General features: G+C 32.2%; 1 protein-coding gene across 1 annotated transcript in view; it reads right to left on the bottom strand.

Annotated features, from left to right (window-relative positions):
* LOC131846797 (receptor-type guanylate cyclase gcy-1) overlaps window positions 1-14365 on the bottom strand; it is a 72052-nt gene extending 57687 nt beyond the window's left edge. The window contains exons 1-2 of the mRNA XM_059196203.1: window positions 14301-14365; window positions 500-687 (exon numbers count right to left, since the gene is read on the bottom strand). Of these exons, the coding sequence (XP_059052186.1) occupies window positions 500-687; window positions 14301-14304 (192 nt within the window). The 5' untranslated portion in view covers window positions 14305-14365. The remainder of the gene's footprint in view (window positions 1-499; window positions 688-14300) is intronic.
* Window positions 14366-21218: the final 6853 nt, after the last annotated feature.

Here is a 21218-nt window from a genome sequence, read left to right as displayed (position 1 = left end):
CAAATTCACTAAGAATTTACCATGATGGTTTCCAGAGCGTACTGCGTGGAGGTCACTCTGATATACATAGGTACTTTCCCTCATTACCCTCGTGTTATGTGTGTTTATGAGCAGCGGTAATCACTGTCTTCTTTCTGCTGAACCGCTAATTTATTTTTATAATGTACTAGTTTTTATCCGGGGCTTCGCTCGCATTGAATATATTAAATAACTTCTTTACTAGCTGCTAGATGACGCTGAAGTAGCAATAAGTTGATTTCTTTTTGTTTATTAACAATTTTTTTTAAATAAACGTATCCTAAATGTTCTTACTAATACCTCCAAGAGTACAAAATTTCATGATTATCGGTTCAGTAGCTTTTGCGTGACAGCGTAACAAATATCCCTATTTTCACATTATAGTATTAGTATGTAATATTATATTATCTGTGGTATTAGTAAGGATGTATGTACACTATAAAAAAAAAATTAAAATTTGTTTAACCTTGTTTCCTCTTACCTGTTCTTCAACATCAGCGACTTCTCTCCCATTTGTGAGACTGCTGCGCAAAGATAGTGTGGTCTGGACTATCAGCGCCAGGATCGGGATGAATGGCAGTAGCAGTAACCTCCACAGTTGGCAGCGCCGACTCTTGTACCATCTCCTGAATTTGCCGCACCCATCGGTTTTGGTTTCTTTTGGTGACGCTGCAAAACATTAATAATAATAAAACAAAAATAATTAGGAAATTGTTATTTGTTTATAGAAATAGAATAGAATAGAATAGAGAACATCATTCAAAGAAACGTACATTGAGTCACTTTTGAATAGTTATTTTATTTTGTTAATCTACTATAGAATAGAATAAAAAATCATTCTTTTAAATAAACTTAAAAAAAATTTACTGCTCATTCGGAAATTTTTCTCATCAAAAAAGAATGGGCAAGAAACTTGCGTGTTGTTTTTTTAAATCATGTTTTAAATAGAGACTGGTCTGGCCCAACTTGCAGGGACTGGTCTGCTCTGATTACCGACTATTTTAGTATTTAAATATACTTGAGTAATAAATACTCATGTAGGAATAAAATTTCGACCATTGTCAATTAGTGCCATTTGCAGAGTATACAATATAAAAAATGACAAAAGTACTACATTTCTTTAAAAGAGCAACAGAATTTTTTTTATATAATCAAATAGACATTTTTAGCCTAAACTTAAATACATTAAAACAAGTCTGCCTAAAAATAGGTTCGATGTTGACCTGTGATTATAATTAGTAGAAGTTATTTGCACAATGATCCTTCAATAACATATTTCATTATCTTTTCTTAATTAATTCTTTCTATCTTTATTTTTGGTAGTTTATTTTACTGAAGTATCTTTCGCAATTAAAACAAACAAACATTCTAGCTTTATATATGCGAAAGCAATGTAAATGTCTATAAATTTAAATTGTTAGTTATGTAAGATATTACTTTATTAGAATCAAATTACTTAAAAAATAATATAGCAATTTGTTTTTATTTAATTTATAAATGTACATTTATTTTTATACAATGACTCGCCAAACAGTTGGCAATATATAGCGCAGATTTCTTAATACTAGTACTTACCTACTTAGATACATTTATACACATAAATACACGTTTATAAAGATATTTAACAATAATTTACTTAGAATTTATTTTTGAGATATCAAAACTCCAGCTGTATTCTACATAGTCGACAATCCACAATATCAGATATGTTCACTCCAGGACTACAGTCAGGTATAATTTCATAAATAAATAATATTCGCCCATTCGGTCGTTATCATCCATGAAAAATTGATTTTTTTATGGAATGATGCACCCGCCTGCGGTATACGCCGGCGGGGCACTAGTGAACGATAATAAAATGAGCATGAAGTCGCGTCAGCACATCTTGGCAAATGGTAATTTACCACGACGGTTTCTAGAGAGAACCGCGTGGAGGTCAACCTGACATCGTACATTGCTGTCAATGGGTTTATTAATCCACATTACTAATCATCCCCTTCCCTCGGAATGAGGGCATTAGTATCGCTTATTACAAGGTCAAAAAACCCATAGGACTAATGGCTTCATTAGTAAGGAATGTTATTGCCTGGTGTTGTATAAAGTAAACAATAATATATGATTTATATAATATATTCATTTATGTGTGTTTTTCAACGGTCTCGGTGATCTAGCGGTTTAGCACACCGCTTTACTTCCGATGGTCGCGGGTTCGATTCCTCGCACGGTGCAAACATTTGTATTCATGAGTATGGTTTTTGTATTTTTTTTATAACACGGGACAGACGAACTTGCGGCTCACCTGATGGTAAGTGATTACCGCCGCCCATGAGCACCCGCAATACCAGGGCAATTGCAAGTACGTTGTCGGCCATTTAAAAAGTAATAAGCTCTTTTCTTGAAAGTTCCAATATCGTATCGGTTCGGAAATATTATTGTTGGAAGGTGATTCCACAATGTGGTTGTACGTGGCAAAAAGTTTCTAGAAAACCGCACTGTGGAGGACCGCCATTCATCCAGATGATCGGTTTGATATTTTAGTAGTAGATGTATCGTCTGGATAATATCTATGTATACTATGCATGTGTTTACAAAAAAAAATATCTAAGTGTTTATATCAGTTGTCTAGTAGCCAAAACACAAGCTATGCTTACCATGGGACTAGATGATGCTGTGATAATTATCCAGGGTTGGTTATTTATTAATGTTTGTATATATAGTAGTAGCAATGCCCGCGGTTTCATCTGCGTTAAATTTCAATATAAAATATAGCCTATGTTATTCTGATTCTTAAGCGTTATCACTGTAAAGTTTCATCAAATTCAGTACTTTTTGCGTGAAAGAGTAACAAACATCCATACTTACAAACTATTGCGTTTATAATATTATTAAGAAAAGATTACATTGCGACGTGTATTACATATTTTATCTATTTCCACCATTTCACTATTCCTCTCAGACAAACAAAGGTTGACTGAAAAACTTAGGGATAAATCCGCTATTGTACGTATTTATTCTATAAGTCAATTGTGTTCTTTATATATAATTTGTTGTACAATAAAGTATTACAAACAAACAAACAATAATAGTATTCTACTTGAGGTAGACTGTTAAAAATCGTGAGAGTGGGTACCTCAGTCTCATCTATTCAAATACAAATTAAAAAATAATTTATTAATGTACGACATTTTTGCCATTTATGTACGTCATATTTTTCGTATTATATTTTTTCCCTACCGTCCAATTCAGTATACAGATTCAATTAAGAAGAACTGGCAAAAAACACAATTGAATTTTTTTTTCAGTCACCGAGCAGCTTGCTTTACAAGCTGTTCGGCTGTAAGATGCGATTAGGCAATGAAATTACAGGATAAGAGGTATGACATTTTAGTTGTCTGATTGACAAGTCATTAAATGAGAACGAACGAAATCATGAATGAATGAAATGAATGAGAACAAAACCAAGAACGAATGTAATATGATAACGTATACGGAATATGTTCATGTATATAGGCGACAATTACCGTTTACCATCGGGGCTGTTAACTTATTAGCTATTTCAATTACCTAATTTATATTAAACTTAATAATAAAACTCCATCTTAATTCTATGATGGATTTACTGTATTAATAAATTACATTAATTTCACTAAGTATCTTTATATTAAATTGAGGAAAAAAATTGGAAATTCTTTTAAGTATAAAACAAATATAATACTTATAAATTTAACCGTTCTAAGTGCTCTGATGTAATCTGTAATTTAATATTCATCTACATTAATAAATTTTAGTGATTAATCTGGTAATATTTTTTTATACTATGTCGGTGGCAAACAAGCATACGGCCCATCTGATGATAAATGGTTACCTAGCCTATGGACGCCTGACACACCACGTGCGCGCTGCCGACCGTTAAGAAACTCTAATATACTCTTCTTTTTTGAAAAATCTCATGCTGTAGTCCGCTGCAAATCCATAATTAATCTTTCACAACTAATAACTGAAAATAATTTAGTTTAAACAGCTCACCAAATGAGCGATAAAATAAACATATAAAACAAAAGAGATATTAAATATATGACAATTTAAGTTTTTTCTATTCTATTCTATATAAGACGAACAAAATCGCGGGTAAAAAAAAACTAGTAATATGATTGTTGATTTCATTTTAAAAATTCACGCCTACCTGCACTGGGACAAATGTTCGAACGAGAGTTTACGCAAGCGGCCGCATGTGCACTGAGCGACAGTTTGTCGCCGCGAGTGTTTTGTCTTAATAATTAATTCAAATTGCAAATTAAAGCGAACAAAACTGAGAACTTCACTGTGGAAACTATTTAATAATATCAGATAGTGATAGTGTGTGAAAATACTAGTCCAGGGCGTGTCCCTGGACCAAGGGGTGAAATAATTCGGTGAGTCGCCATGATTATCATGCCATTTATCAATATTAAAAAACTAAGCATATCGAACTATGATAAGATCTCCATATACTTAATAATATTAACTAAATAAACTTAAAAATATAAAGAAATAATAAAATTATTTAAAAGAGCAACACGCTTCTTGCTCGTTCTTCTTGTGATGAAACAGCTTTCCGAATGAGCGGTAGATTAAAAAAATGTAATGACTGTTCAAAAGTGCTTCAATGTAAGATTATTTGAATAAATGATTTTCTATTCTATTCTATTCTAATTAATATATTAACTGCTGCAACAACTGCAGGCAATAAAAACAAGAGTTTTCGTTAAACATCATGAACAGTGGGCTGTTTCCGTACCCTAACGGCGCGAGATAATTTCGAAATGTTACGTTTTCAACCACTTTAAAACACAATCTCCAATTAGCTAGTTTAATTCCGAAATGTATTCATGTGTCTGCGGTAAAATTATAATTTTAACATTATTTCGCATCATTCGCAATATCAGTTCGTGAGGACTTTATTATAAATCTTATTAATATTGTAAAGGCAGAAGTTTGTGTGTGATGTATGAATATATTTTACTCTTACATTGCGTGTACTAACTATGTAGTACTAGTGTGTCAAACTACTGCATGGATTTTAATCAAACTCTACAAGTTTCCTCCGATCGATCCCCCGTCCAATTCAAACGGGGATCGATATTACGACGGCCTGAGCCGAGGTTCGAACCCCTAGTGGTGCCCTCAGACTAAAGTCGTATCCGTCAGGCACGAGTTGGTCTTCAGCCGCTCCATAAGCCCTTCCGCGAGTTTGGAGTGCCATCTGCAATCGCCCCCCTAACGTCTGGTGAAGCTGTAAAGGCCAGCTGCGGCAATTTTTTTATTAATATGGCTATTATAATTATACATCAGAATAACACATAGGCAATAAATTTTAAGCAGGTAAAACCGCGAGCACAGCTAGTAAATAATAACCTTGGACAATTCACACCATCCGGTGCCAAGCTAAGTACAGCTTTTTGACTTGCTGTAGTTGACTTTAAATTTTTTTTAATGGCTGATATTGGTATGGTTCTTTGGCCTGCCCTAACGGTTTACGGTTTAGCATGAGGTCAGATCAGTGTACTAGTAGTTACCCATCCTAGTAAAATCACGAGGAATTTATAACATTGTTTTCCAGGTGGAACCACGTGGGGGTCAACCTGACATGGTATATTGCTAGCTATGGGATTATTAGTCTACATTATTAACAATCTAATTCTGCCGTGCATGCTGGTTTACGATCATTGGGCTTGAAGAGGAAACAAACAAAGAGATAAACAAACCTACTTTCACATTTATATTGGTATTGATTAGTTAGGACATTATTATTTTATCTGTGGTAGGGATATCAAGGTGGCTGTATAAGGTATAGCTGTAATAGTTTAGGTATATATCTACATATAATAAAATTATAACTAATAGCTGTATGTACATAGAAGATATATGAGATAACTTATTAATGGGACCCCTTATCAATGGTATAGAATACAAAAAATAATTATTAGAATTCTTACTGTTTATTTGTGCAACTCAGAAACATCATAATCGGTTTGTGTGGTTTTCACTTATTTATAGTGGTAAACTTCAATTACTACTAAATATAATGTATATAGGTACATTAAATAATAATATACATATATAAGACAATTATCTATTATTAGGTCTCTCTACACATTAAACCATGCGTTGCTCTGTAAAACAAAGTAATATTATTTAAACTTTTACAATTTTTAATGCAAACAAATTACAAATTATAAACGAGTTATCGTAATGCAACAAACATTACCTGTAAAACAAAGAAACGACATTTAATGTTTATTTGTCGATATTTTTCCACTAAAACACTTTTATTTTCAAACACTGTCCCTCACAGTCTCAGTTTCACAATCCACCTATTTTTATTAGTCTTTTACAATTAGCTAACTATTAGATTTAGTAACGCGCGTAAAAACAAAGCGTAAAGGGATGCTAAGTTTTTTTTTTTCGGACTACTCTAATGCTGTTGGCCGCAGCTGGCCTTTACAGCTTCACCGGACGGCGAGGGCGAGTGCAGATGGCACTCCAAACCCGAGGAAGGACTTATGGAGCGGCTGAAGACCAACTCCCGCCTGATGGATACAACTTTAGTCTGAGGGCACCACTAGGGGTTCGAACCTCGGTTCAGGCCGTCGTAATTTCGATCCCCGTTTGAATTAGACGGGGGATCAATCGGAGGGGAGATGCTAAGTAAGTATTCCTTTATACATACCAAAATATGTCATAGTCAAATCATAGAATGCGTTATATATACGTATATATACATAAAAATGCAAATAAAATCGCATCTCCCCTTCAAGCTCGGAAACAAAACAGATAAATAACACGGAACTTGCGACAAAATATACAATGGAGTCACTACATTTGGATGTTTGCCCACACAGATCGACACCCAAAAACTATCTATAAACAGCTTCTACTTTTCCTTATTGTAAAAAATGTATATAAGGGGTTGGAAAGAAAATGGCCGTATGAACTATAAATCATCCATTCTTTATGTGTAAGGGTGCACTTATTTTCTGAATGGGCTGTGCTTGGTGATGCTTTAAAAAGCATTAATTTTAGTTGGACGAGTGCTTTTTTACTTTTTGATCTACGATTTGTGTTAAGCTTTTTTAAGTGGAACTTATTTAGACCTTTTATGTCGCGAAAGTCTGTCTATTTTAGTACTTATAATTAATGATACCTCAGGACAATTCATATAGCGCCATCTAATCTAACGCTAAAATGAAATGTATTTCTGTACCTCATGTATGATTATGTGTTTGTAAAGAATTTATCTGTCTATCTCACTCTAGAATAATATATGTATATATCAAACAGTGATAGAATTTCTCAAATTTGTTTTGGAGTTTAATTTGCTTTTGCCCGCGGCTTCGCTCGCGTTTATTTATCCCCTTAGGGGTGGAATTTATTAAAATCCTTTCTTAGGGGATGCTTACGTCATAGTAGCTTTATGCACACAAAGTCTCAGCCCGATCGGTTTAAAATTGACAAAGTTTCATACAAACGTTCATCCCCTATTTTATCCCCTTGGGGGTAGAATTAATCAAAATCCTTTCTTAGAATGCCTACGTCATAACATCTACCTACATGCCAAATTTCAGCCCGATCCGTCCAGTGGTTTGGGCTGTGCGTTGATAGATCACTATGTCAGTCACCTTTGAGTTATATATATATATATATATTATATATACTAGCTGTCCCGGCAAACGTTGTTTTGCCTTAAAATAAAAATAAAAAAATTAGGGGTGGACTACCCCTAACATTTAGGGGGATGAAAAATAGATGTTGGCCGATTCTCAGACCTACTCAATACGCTCACAAAATTTCATGAGAATCGGTCAAGCTGTTTCGAAGGAGTATGGGAACGAAAACTGTGACACGAGAATTTTATATATAAGATTTCATTTGTACACTTTACATAAATGGTTATAGACAGAATTTTTAACAGCAATCCCTATACTAAACTCAAGGCTTGTGTTACAGGAATCAGATATGAATGAAATGAATGTTTATTTTACATAATATCGATATTTGCTAACTTGTTTTACACAGAAATTATGTTATGGGTACTAGACTGATACTGATACTGATATAAATACTTAAAAATCTTATTTTTGTAAATACATACATAATAGATATAGAAAACACCTAGACCGATATAAACAATTACTCATGATGATGTATAATTACAAGTGTCACTTTATTTTAATTATATTCTTATATTTCATTCCGCGAACGTTCCGTTAAACTCCGCGCTAAACCGTTACACCACTGAGGCCATCAGTATGTTTAATTATTCATATTTATAAAGAAATAACAAAGCAATAATATTAACCCTTATTGTTATAAACTCACGAAGGGATGTATCCGCCCTGTATTTGTTTGGGCCGTGTCGGTCCCCAAATTTACAGCTTGTTGCTCCCAGATGACTTACTTTGCATGTTAAATTGTTGGGAAAATGTAACTAATGTGTTATTACCAAATCACAATGTGGGTGAAGGTTAAGAATTTGACTTGATTCTACGAAATTCGTGTTCATTTGTATCTTGTACAAGTGACTTACCCGACTTTGAAGGAATGCAATTATTGTACTGGATTCGAATGTTATTAAAACTGATTATTTACAATGAAAACACTTTGAATATATGTAATTATTGTAGAGAACTGATTTTTTTATAATAATAACTCGAATTATCATAATTGCTAATAAAATTATCGCATATTGTTTGCAAACTATTTGAAGGATAACAAATACAAAATTTTAAGTGAATGGTAACCGCACTCAATTAGAGATAAGCAGTTCCTTAGATTATTGCGCACAAATATAGAAAATTTCTAATTAATTTCAGAACACATTTTTTTTCTTTGCGGTTGCTAACTTCTTTTAATCATAGTGTGATGTTACATAACCTATAGTCTTGTTCGGTAGATGGGATATACAAGAATAAAAGAATCTTCAAAATCGGATTAGTACTGAAGATTACCGCGAACAATCGAAGTCACAAAGTTTACCTCTTGATAATATGAATATATAGGTACATACATGAATAAAATTATAATAATACTAGCTGACTCCAAAAACATTGTTTTGTCATATTAATTAAAATCGCTTAAAAATAAAATGTCTAAAAATTAAAAAAGGATGTTAGGGGTGAAATGAAAAATAGATAATAGCTGATTCTCAGACTTAGATAATGCATATAAAATTTCATAAAAATCGGTCAAAGCCGTTTCGGAGAAATAAAACATTATGACACGACATTTTATGTATAACATATAATATAACTTAAATAAATGTAATACGGGTTTTTCATATAAAAGATTAGTCTATAAAATCACCTTTACATATATAAAGGATTGAATAATGTAACTACTCACAGGGAATTCTCGGAAAATGTTTGACATACTCCCATTTAACTTCGTCATTAGACTACAAAGGCTGTTACTTGTATAATAAGTACGTGTAAGAGAGGTAACTGTATGGAGATGAGTATAAAGAAACTTGGCCTCGGGCTTGGCTCTTTAATTGGGAGACGAATTTCTAAGCATTCCATGGATTTATCGTGCGGGTGCCGGATCCATCGTGTGGCAGAGAAGGAAACTGAACAGTACCCGGGACTTGTGACCCAAGTGTAGGTGTAGGTGCTACTTCGCCAACGTACGTCTACACTCACCTTCGCCGCTCGTTTTTTTCTCCCTGCCCAGCCAAATCTGATAAGAGTTTGTTAATGCAGCTTTAGATACACGTTCTAGTATAGAACCCACTGCAATTCTAAATGGGCTTAGATCCTTTAGATGATTATAGGGTGATTTCGATGGTATACCTCTCGCTCCCAGTTTGACTGCATATAAATTAACCACATAGTCTTTTTTGGTTACATCGTTTATTAGTTCAATAAATAGGGAAATTTTCCGGAAAAAAATATTGAGCGCAAACCAGCAGGTCTATTCTGCAGTCTAATCTCGAAATCGATTTCAAACCAATTCATATATGTATTATACTATTATTTCAATATATATTCAAAACTAAACTGAATAAAATGATAACATTATCAGTTGTTTTGTTTAAAATAAAATATGGATATATCTGTGAGAGTAGTAGTCATTCCGTGTAGCTTAAACTATATCCGACTTAAATTTCCCTGTCATTCCACTTCCTTCCTCTAGTGGTTTAGCACAACAGTTTACTTCCGAAAATGTCGGGTTATTATTCGGTGCAACATGAGTATGACTTTTTGTAACGATCTAGATATTTCTGTCTACATTATTTATTTAATTACAATATATATATATATATATATATATTTAGATATAACTACTTACGTATTCATGTCAATATAAATACTTATGTATTTTGATCAGTTGTTATTTTTAAACTTTCGTGTTTATTTATATTTATATTTATATTTATATTTATATTTATATTTATATTTATATTTATATTTATATTTATATTTATATTATATTAACCGGGACTTAACGTGAATAATTTTATAGCAAATATACCTAAATAAACTTCTCTCGACGTTTCGACTAGGTTGCACTAGCTGTGGTCACGAGCTGACTGGAGTAATAGCGATGTCAATGTAGATAAATGTCAGCTGTTATTTTTTACTACCGTCACACGTCGTACGTACGTCTATTTTCTACCGTCACTAGATTGTCCAACGAATGTTCGCTACATAATTTTAAGACATCCTCCATTGTTAGTCTCGACTGAAATTGGGATATTTTTTTAATTTCAATCGCTTCCCGTACCATTCGTGGACATTAGTGGCGAAGAGACTTACTCCAGCGACCACGGCTTGTGCAACCTAGTCGAAACGTCTTGAGAGGTTGTAGACCTTTATTTGGTATAAAATTATTCCTATCAGTTGTCTAGTATCCGTAACATAAGCTTTGCTTAGCTTGTAACTAGATGGCGCTGTGAGAACTGACCAGAATATTAAATGATGGAAATTTCCCAGAAAAATATGCTTTATTTTCAACTAGTATTTCCAGAGATTCAAACACACATACAAATCGAGCTCAATTTTATGTACTAGTACAGTTTCGTAATACTTATTTGACGTTGTGTGATGGGCAATAAGTTTTTATTGAATTGAGTTACAAACGTGAAATGGGAGATGTAATGTCACATACACAAGTAATATAACATTATTTCTTTAACGGAAATGACTTTTAGTACATCCCGACAGAGTTTCATGTACAAAGACATTTTTAGAATGGATAATAGATTATGATTATAAGAGACGTAGTCTGGTCGCTGAATAGTCAATATTAGGCTTTAAAACAATATTCGAACTCTAATCATAGCCTGATGATAGTTTGTTTATAGGCGAAATAATATGGGAGCGGATGGATGTAGATCCCATAACTGTCGGAGTTTGATCGCTACTGGAGAAGATCGTAACGCTTCCGGAAGCGGTTTCCGCACCAGAGTGTCCTCACACATGCTAATAGCGGAATTAAACAAAACAATACAAATAGATTAAGTAACGAAATGAACTTTTTTATACTACGACCGTGGCAAACAAGCATACGGCCCATCTGACTTCCGTAAATTAACACCTAATTCGATGAAAGATATATTTTTCCAATGAATAATATTAGTAGTATTTATTCTCATAACGGCTACCCAAGAAGGGAGCCATTATGAATGTGAGTTAAATCTTCTTATGATGAGTCTGCTTTCCGAATGAGTGATAGAAATTAACACCTAATTCGATGAAAGATATATTTTTATTTATATTTATATTTCACCATTTTTAATTCAATCTAGCAAATATAATAAATAGTAAAACAATATAGTAAACAGCTTGCTTTGTATATAGATATAGATGATCAAAATCTTAGTCCTATAGAACGACAATGAATAGGGTGTATTACGTCACATGATGACATAATCACGTATAAAATAACCTTTTTTTACTTGGAATGGCAGAAAGGCTTACATTCTGTTATATATTTAGCCAGATAAATTAATAATAATTATAAAATTTTATTTTAGAATAATTATTTTGTTTAATTTTTAATTAATTAATATTGATAATTATTTTTACTAATATATACAATAATATACAGTTCAATACAGTTCAACACAGTACGAGTATACTGAGTTATATATATATACAAAGATATATATACTTTAATATTGTAGTAGTGGCTCGTCCCGGCTTCGCTATAACTTTGTGAGTTTTGTATATATTTACATAATATACAGCCTATGCCGCTCTGAAATAATATACCCTTCAAACAGAGAAAGTATTTCTTAAATCGATGCAGTAGTTCAGGAGTTTGTTTTCCTCATAACAAAATGCACTACCTCTTCCTTCCTCCATCTTTATTTGTATAATGTTAGTATAAATTCGTAAATATGATTGTAAATGTTGATTTTCTAGGTATATCAATATAATAAAGAGGTAAACTCAGTAGATCCAGAAGATCTGTAGCAGTAGATTACCACACTCCTGGTAATCTCCTCATTCTCGTAATCTTCTGGATTTACTGAATCGTTTTAGAAAATTTTATTTCCGATAGAAAGCCATGTTATTTATGAGTGTCATAAGCTATATAACATCACGCTGTGACCAATAGGAGCGGAGTAGCAATGAAAAATATTACAAAAACTGATGAAATTAAAATTACAATGAGAAAAATAACAAATATATATATATATATATATATATTTGTTATTTTTCTCATTGTAATGAGAAAAATAACAAATATATATATATATATATATATATTTGTTATTTTTCTCATTGTAATTTTGTAACATTTTATATATCTATCGGTAATATATATATAGTAATTATTACCATTTGTAACAGTAATAATAAATGAATATAAAAAAATAATTACTTTAAGAAATTTTTACTATAGCAGAGCGCAGAAATAGAGAAGTATATATAAAAATCAATAGACATAAACAAAACTTCTATTTTAAATATGGATAATGGAGTATATATACTGCCAGTGATTTTCATTATAGATATGATAGTGCAGTATAGTACAAGCACTGTTAACTAAACAGTAGAAGTGTGTAGTAGACCTGTTTGTAGCAGAAAGGGGATTGTTAGTAATGTGGACTGATGATCTTATTGCTAGCATTGTCCATGTTAGGTTGATATGCACACGGTCCCCCCTGGAAACCACCGTGATAAATTCTTGATGAATTTGTCACGATAGTTCACTGACCTGACCTCATGCTCATCTTATCATCTTCCACTGGTGCCCAGCCAGCGTAAACCGTTAACGCAGGTGGTGCACCGTTTCATTATCATCCATAAAAGAAAGTAGACCTGTTTTTTTATTAACATTAACGTAAAGGAAAAAGAGATTCGGTCACGTGTAGATTCAGGTTGGTAAGATTGATTGTCCCATTATTCATATTATTGTGTAAACAAAATTACAATACCGCGGAACTAACAAAAGCAAATAGCTTTTACTTTGAAAGCAATTCTTATTAGGAAAGTAGATTTAACCCCCGATTTTGTCTACTTTTTTGAGGTAAAGGATGCTGAACATAGGTTATGTTTAGCAGTTTAGTAGTGAAAAGCTAACAAATAGACAAACACACTTGCATTGACGGCATCGGTGGTCTTGCGGTTTAGCACATTGCCTTACTTCCGATGGTCGGGGGTTCGATTCCTCGCACGGTACAAACATTTGCATTCATTAGTATTATTGTTTGTATATTATATGTAAAAATATATATGTATTTGTATCAGTTATCTAGGCACCAATGACACAAGTTTTAGTTAGATTAACTTGGGTCTAGATGGCGTGGTGTGAATTGTCCTGAGATTATTATTATTATTGTTTATAATATAGGTAGTATGAATTATAGGAGATGAACAGGTGTAATTCTATTTACTATTTATGTTTAATAATACTTTAATATTATCTTTTTTATCTAGTCCATTTACTATAGGGTACCACTTTCGGTATTCTCTCCATTACCAAACGGTTGCTTGAGAGATTGCCTTTTGTTCCTTTTTACTCTACACAACTAACATAAATTGTTCTCCGTAATTTACTTCTAATGCAATAAAGAGTTAAGAAACAAATGAATAGAAATAAATATTTTTCAGCACTCAGTATTAAAATAAAGGTACATTCCAATTAGTCTAGCTAGACTAGTAGTTTTCTAAACCTCCTTCAGCGGTTTCTAATTGTATAAAATAAAGGTATATTCCAATAAGTCTTCTAGACTAGTAGTGTTCGAATAATAATAGACAGTCATAACAAACGATTTTAATTCTATAGATACTTACCCATAATAAAATTCTTAAGTATCACAGAAAAAAATGTACAATACAATAAAATTTTGAAAAAATAACACTTGTATTTTGTTCTCGCGATCTCTTCCCGAATTTTTCGTTTAGGGGAAGCGCGCACCCCCAGCAGAGTCAATCGCGCTACTGAACTACTGAAAGCCATCTGACTAAGGCTGTATTCATACAGTAGTTCGTGCAATGGAATACAGTTAGTTATTCGTTATATATATAAGACTAGCGGCCAGTCCACGGCATCGCACGGGTGGACATTTTTACATTTTACATATTTATCTCATCCTAGTTATTGATATGTTCTTCAATATTGACGACCTCGGTGGTATAGCGGTTAGCACACCGCTTCACGACCGATGGTCGCGGGTTCAATTCCTCGCACGGCACAAACATTTGTATTCATGGGTATGATTGTTTGTATCGGTTGAGTGTTTTCTATGTATAATGTGTATGTATTTACAAAAAAACTTATATATATATGTATCAGTTGTCTAGTACCCCATAACACAAGCCTTAGCTAGCTTAACTTGGGTCTCGATGGCGTAGTGTGAATTGTCCTGAGAATAAAAAAAAAATGTAGAACATACTTTTGTTCTATCACTAATAGTTTTCGCAGCGCACGTGACGAAAGATATTTTATAGCATTTTTTTACACCTAGAATTATGTTACTGAAGTTTCAGTCTCAGATCTTTTCTAGCAATAAATATAAGCCTATGTTACTTAGGGTGAATGTTTAGTAGTTTTTGAGTTTATTAATTACAAACATACATACACACAAAAATACAAATCTTTCCTCTTTATAATATTAGTATAGATAAATAAATGTTACTGTGGACTTTGCTGTTCGTTTATTTGTTTCATAAATTATTACCTGCCAGTTTTCGGTGTATCGCACGTTTTGTAACATTAAATTTGTATACAAAAATACTTATGAGTTAATACCATGGACGTAGATGTACGTAGATGATGCAAATACGCATATTTTAATATATTATTTTACTAAATTGCTTATTTTGTTGTTGTGCATAATGCACCTTTTATATAATTTGTTTTTTTTTATTAATTTCAGGTGCACTAAAGAGTTATTACATAAACAAATAATAGAGAAATAACATACGTATATAAAATATTAATAGAAAAGTATGTTATATAGATATATTCTTTCTCTTTTTTTATAGAAACTGACTAAGTTTCCATTCGGTTGATAATTTTCCTATATCTTGCAAAAGTCGTCTTTCCATATGAACTAAAAATAATTTATTTATTTATTTATTTATTTAAACTTTAATGCACAAATACAATATATAAATGTACATATGGCGAACTTAACACCTAAGGGCGTTCTCTACCAGTATATAAAATATTATAAACATTTACGTATAACTTTAAAATAATACATATTATTAGTTATATAGATATATATATATACACATATACTTTTTTATTTATACAGAAAATTACCCATGTATGAGGCAGAAAATAAGTTCAATAGAGCGGAAAAGAAAGAGATAAATAAGTTTTAATTATGATTGCACATTGCGAACCCGTAATTTAGCTTTGAAATGAGATTTATTTTTAATAGATTTTCCTATATTGCCTGAATGGCGAAGAGTAAGAAATTTAGTACGATGGTCAGGAAAAGAAGCAAGGTCGAACGAAGGTTACTTTCCATATTGATGAACTAAAAATAATATAAATATAAAAGTCAATATAAATGAAACGTATAGCATTATTGAGCAAACGATCCAATTTGTTCAAGAGGTCTTCATTCATGTCTGAGCAGCACACATCAGCATAATAGAGTGATGCTGCGGTATGCTTTGAGCATTTACGTGACAAATTTTCAGACAGTGAGAAAAACGTTAATATAAATATAAAAGTTAATATAAATCTATTTGTTATTATTTGTTAGAATAGATAATATGGCTTACATAATATCAATAAGAGGTAATTTTTATTCAAATAAACTTAATATAAGTACATTTCTTTGTTTCTAGCTCATATAAGCGTTTAAAATAGTAATATTTTTTTATTTTACCACTCATTCGGAACTACACTTTTTATGATGAGTCTGTGCATCATAAGAAGAATGAGCAACTAGTATGTTGGTCTTGAATAAATGTTGTACAGAATTACATTTTTAACAATTTTGTGAGAACATCAAAATTCACGTAGAGTTCAAATAGAACTATAGACTTTTTCAACATTCAACATTTTTCTATATCAATATTATATAATGACTCATTCGAAACTTCAGTTGATTGAAAACTAAAAAGAACAAAAATTTTAATAAAAATACATAAAATACAGTTGCGACATCTATTTATATGAATATCTGTGGTTATTGTATTACAGAAGGAGAAACAGTTAAGAACGTATTATATTTTGTATTAAAACTAGGTCAAGATTATATAGTAGATACCTGCTAATATGTTTACGTCACAGATATAACGGAAAAGTGGTTAGTTAAGCTATTAAACCTGTCACAAAAGAAAAAAGAAAAAGAAACATCTTCCAGGGTCAATGTTTCCCGCTACTGACAATATAGGGTCTTTCAAGGATATAGTGAACAATAATAAATAAATAACTCTGGACAATTACGAGTAACACTGCGTCATCTAGTCCCACGCTAAGCATAGCTTGTGTTATGGGTACTAGATACAACAACTGATATAAAAACTTAGATATTTTTTTGTAATTACATACAAAATATACATAGAAAATACCCAGACCGATACAAACAATGATATTCTTGAATACAACTGTTCAACTAATTCTTGAATAAAAAAAAATCATCGTGCAAGGAATGGAATCCACGAATAACTGAAGTAAAGCGGTGTGCTAAATCGCTAGACCACCGCGGCCGTCAATCTAGGTTCTAATACTTCAAATCTTCATTTCGTTACTTTATAATAATAATAATAATAAATATTATTAAGCCACAATCATATAAAAGTCTTAATTAATTTTCGTAAACTAAATTGTGAATGGTTGAGCCTGGAAACTGAACGGCACAGGCGCGAAGTCTGTATCTTAGTAGACCAGAACTCACCACTCGGTTGTGCGGTTCTATATAGGTTTATATAATAAGATTACGGTAACATCTTAGGAATATATATATACTAGCTGGCCCGCGCAATTTTGTCTACATCACACTTACTTGACATTTATCATTATAGTTCACTCAATTTACATAATATCTTCTTAAATGATAGCCTATGTATTATTCTGACGTGCAAGCAATAATATTGTAAAGTTTCAAACATCCATCCATACTCACAAACTTTCGCGTTTATAATATAATTAATAGATTCTTAAATATATACTTATTTATGTACTTTGCTTTTTGGCAGTCAGCGAAAAATCTCCATCCCTTAACTACCTTCATTCTGAAACACTCCTAATATTTAAGTAGAGTTGTCAAGTGTAGTTTGTATCGCCATCGAGAAAAAGTACGATGTGAAAAATAATTCAATTTTTATATTCGTAAGTACCTGACTTCATTAATGTCAATTTTATCATTTTATCTCAAATTACAGCTGAAGTGATAAAAATCTCTTTTGGAAGAAACATAGGTATTTTTTAAAAGGTTGCATGCAAAATATTCTAATGGTTTTAGAAGCAGATGAAATGTAGGAATATGAAAGTGAAAACGAAATAAATAGATACTATCTATTTTTCTCAGACCTAATGAGTGTGTATATAAAATTTCATAAAAATCGGTCAAGTCGTTTCGAAGGAGTATGGTAACTAACATTGTGACACGAGAATTTTATATATAAGATATATTATACTCGTAGATATATGAGGTGACGATACGGCTTATAACTCTCGTGAGAGTGAAAAGTTTCTACAGCAAAATGCTGTAACGTGTTGAAGGAATTAATGTCATAAGTTTTAAATCGCTTTAAAGCGGCAGTTAACTGCAGTAGGTAAGAGAAATGAAACAAATGAAATAAATTTTTCAAGCGACTTTTAAAAGGCGGAATGTTTTATGAAATGTATTTACTTTTTTAAGCCCAATGAATCTTTTTAAGCCAGTGCTATGTTTTAATTTCAAATATATAATATATATCTTTCTGATGTTTAATGTCGGTAATACACAGACTTCCAAGAGAGATTAAAGAACTGATATGTCATAAATTGTTCAACGGAAACTAAAGAATTGGCTGTCACTTGGCAATTTTTACAGTGTCCAAGAATATTTAAGTAAAACGAACACTTTCACATAATTTGCATACCTATATGGTAAATATTGACGATCAATAATAGTTCAGGTAACATCATATTTATTGTGCCAATATTTCGCAAATAAATTATTTCATTTCATTTCATAGACTGCTTTAAATTTTTCTTAGTTACTGCGGGAAATAGTTAAAAGAGAGTATTTATTTAAAACAGCTTCAAAATATACAATACTGAACAGATAATTGCATCATATGATTCCAAAAGACATATATACCATTTAATGAAAACAATTGTGTGGGATTCGAAGCGACCACAGGATCTTATTTCTTATTGATGATAATGTATATGTAGGTACACCCACCTGCGCTAACGGTTTACGCTGGCGGAGCATCAGTGGAGGATGATAAGATGAACATGAGGTCAGGTCAGTTAGCCCATCTTGGGAAATGGCAATTTACTTCGATGATTTCCAGGGGGAACCGCGTGGAGGTCAATCTGACATGGTACATCCTGATAAATATTTCCTTTCTCACCCCCTGCCTACCTCTCCCCACAATGACATCCCCGTATGATGCCTGACTGACTAATAATAAATTTATGGGGATTTACCACGATGGTTACCAAGTGGATGTGAACCTGATACGGTACATTGCTAGCAATGGGGTCATTATAATCCACATTACTAACAATCCGCTTCCCCAGTTTTGTTTTAGTTAAAATGATAATTGCTGTTAAAATATGTTTATATTGAAAGTTCATTACTTTGTCTATTAATGTTAGGTATATGTTAAATGTTTTATAATAATTAAATACCAGTTAATAAAATAAAATATCTATTGCTGGCAGCATGTCCACCATTCTTTTTATAAACTTTGTATTTTGATATCAGTTTTATATATGTCACTTTTGACTGCTTCTTCGCTGTGAGTTCTTTTGAGAAATATACATATTTATTACAATTATTAAAGATTTTTATTGATTAGCCGTTGTGTTCCTGCTCCAGTCACAATATATGTCAAATTAATAAGGTATTTTTCCAAATTTTTTGTTATTAAATTTGAGCGTGTTTGATCGCAATCCCGCCTTATGTTAAGTGATGATGTGGTGTAAGCTGTTACACGCAAGCTTAAATAGTACCTATTCACTCTTGCCTTGAAAGACCCAATGTTGTAAGAGGCAGGAAACACTGTCACTGGGAGAGAGTTCCACTCCATTTTTATTCCTTCCGTTAATGCAGATTATTACGCGCAATGAGCGTTGTTAAACATCCGTTTCGCTAAAGTTACCTTAAAAAGAGTGTTTTCTGCAATAAGGCTACCTTATTGTAACTATACATATATTTTTTAATATATTGTTTGTCTTTTCGTTACTGTATGTTACAAATAAAGCATATTCTATATTTATTTATCTAAAGACTTAATAAAGCGTAACATAATGTATTCATGGTTTAATATATGAAGGTATTAGATTACAAGGGATAAAGGTATTAATACACTATACGCCCAGTCACATAAACAGTGTATATAGAATCGAATCTGCGGCCCATGACATAAATTCGAGTACGCTTACGACCTATATAACGCTGACCGTACTTAATTCACCAATTTCATATCAGTATTTTAGTTTGCATATAAATTTGCAACTGACCTAATTCGGGCCGATTTTAAATGAATGTGCTGTACAAGAGAATCAGGGTTGTCAACTGATGAATAGATTTTAATTGAAATACAGATAGATTTTGTCACGGATAGAAGCTGTGTTTTAACAACTAGTTAACTATAAATTAGAAAGAGTGTCTATTTGTTTGTTACATTTTCTGGACGTGAGAAAGGGGTGAAGATTAATTGTATCACGAGGAAAAAGAGTGGTAGTATTTTATTACAAATACTGTTTATATAAATATGCCAATCGATATGGCGAATTTATATGATTCTTTATTATATAATTTTTTATAATCATCCTTATGCGAAATGTACATTTTTTTCTATTGACTAATATTTTAACAGTTACAAAATAAATTATGGTATACTAGCTGTGCTCGTGGTTTCATCAGCGTGAAATTTATAGCCCATATGTTATTCTGATATATAAGCTATATTACTGTAAAGTTTCATCAAAATTCGTCCAGAAGTTTTTGCGTGAAAGAGTGACAATCATCCATCCATACTCACAAACTTTCGCGTTTATAATATTAATAGCTTTTGCCCGCGGTTTCGCTCGCATTGATTTATCCTCTTAGGGGTGGAATTTATCCTTTCTTAGGGGATGCCTACGTCATAGTAGCTATATGCATGCAAAGTCTCAGCCCGATCGGTTTAAAATTGACAAAGTATCATATAAATTTTCATCCCCTATTTTATCCCCTTGGGGTTAGAATTAGCTTTCTTAGCGGATGCCTATTTCATAACATCTACCTGCATGCCAAATTTCAGCCCGATCCGTACAGTGGTTTGGGCAGTTCATTGATAGATCATTACGTCAGTCAGTCACCTTTGAGTTATATATATTTAGATAAAATTTTTCTTGAACATTTCGAAAAAATATAATTCTTCATTTTCTGCTCAGTGTGGCGATGTGGGAGAGAGGGTTCAACATATTTTTGTGTGTTTATTTTATCAAAGTAACTACATAATTTTCACATCATGACTTCCATTATACGTGACATTCTGTTAGACCTATAATGAGAATCACTGGCAGTTTTGTATATTTGTTTA

This window comes from Achroia grisella, unplaced genomic scaffold (assembly GCF_030625045.1).
Source record: "Achroia grisella isolate CSIRO2021 unplaced genomic scaffold, CSIRO_AGI_Agris_v1 utg512, whole genome shotgun sequence".
Taxonomy (NCBI): domain Eukaryota; kingdom Metazoa; phylum Arthropoda; class Insecta; order Lepidoptera; family Pyralidae; genus Achroia; species Achroia grisella.
Note: the sequence above shows the minus strand (reverse complement) of the source record. Positions and strands in the feature narration are given on the sequence as shown.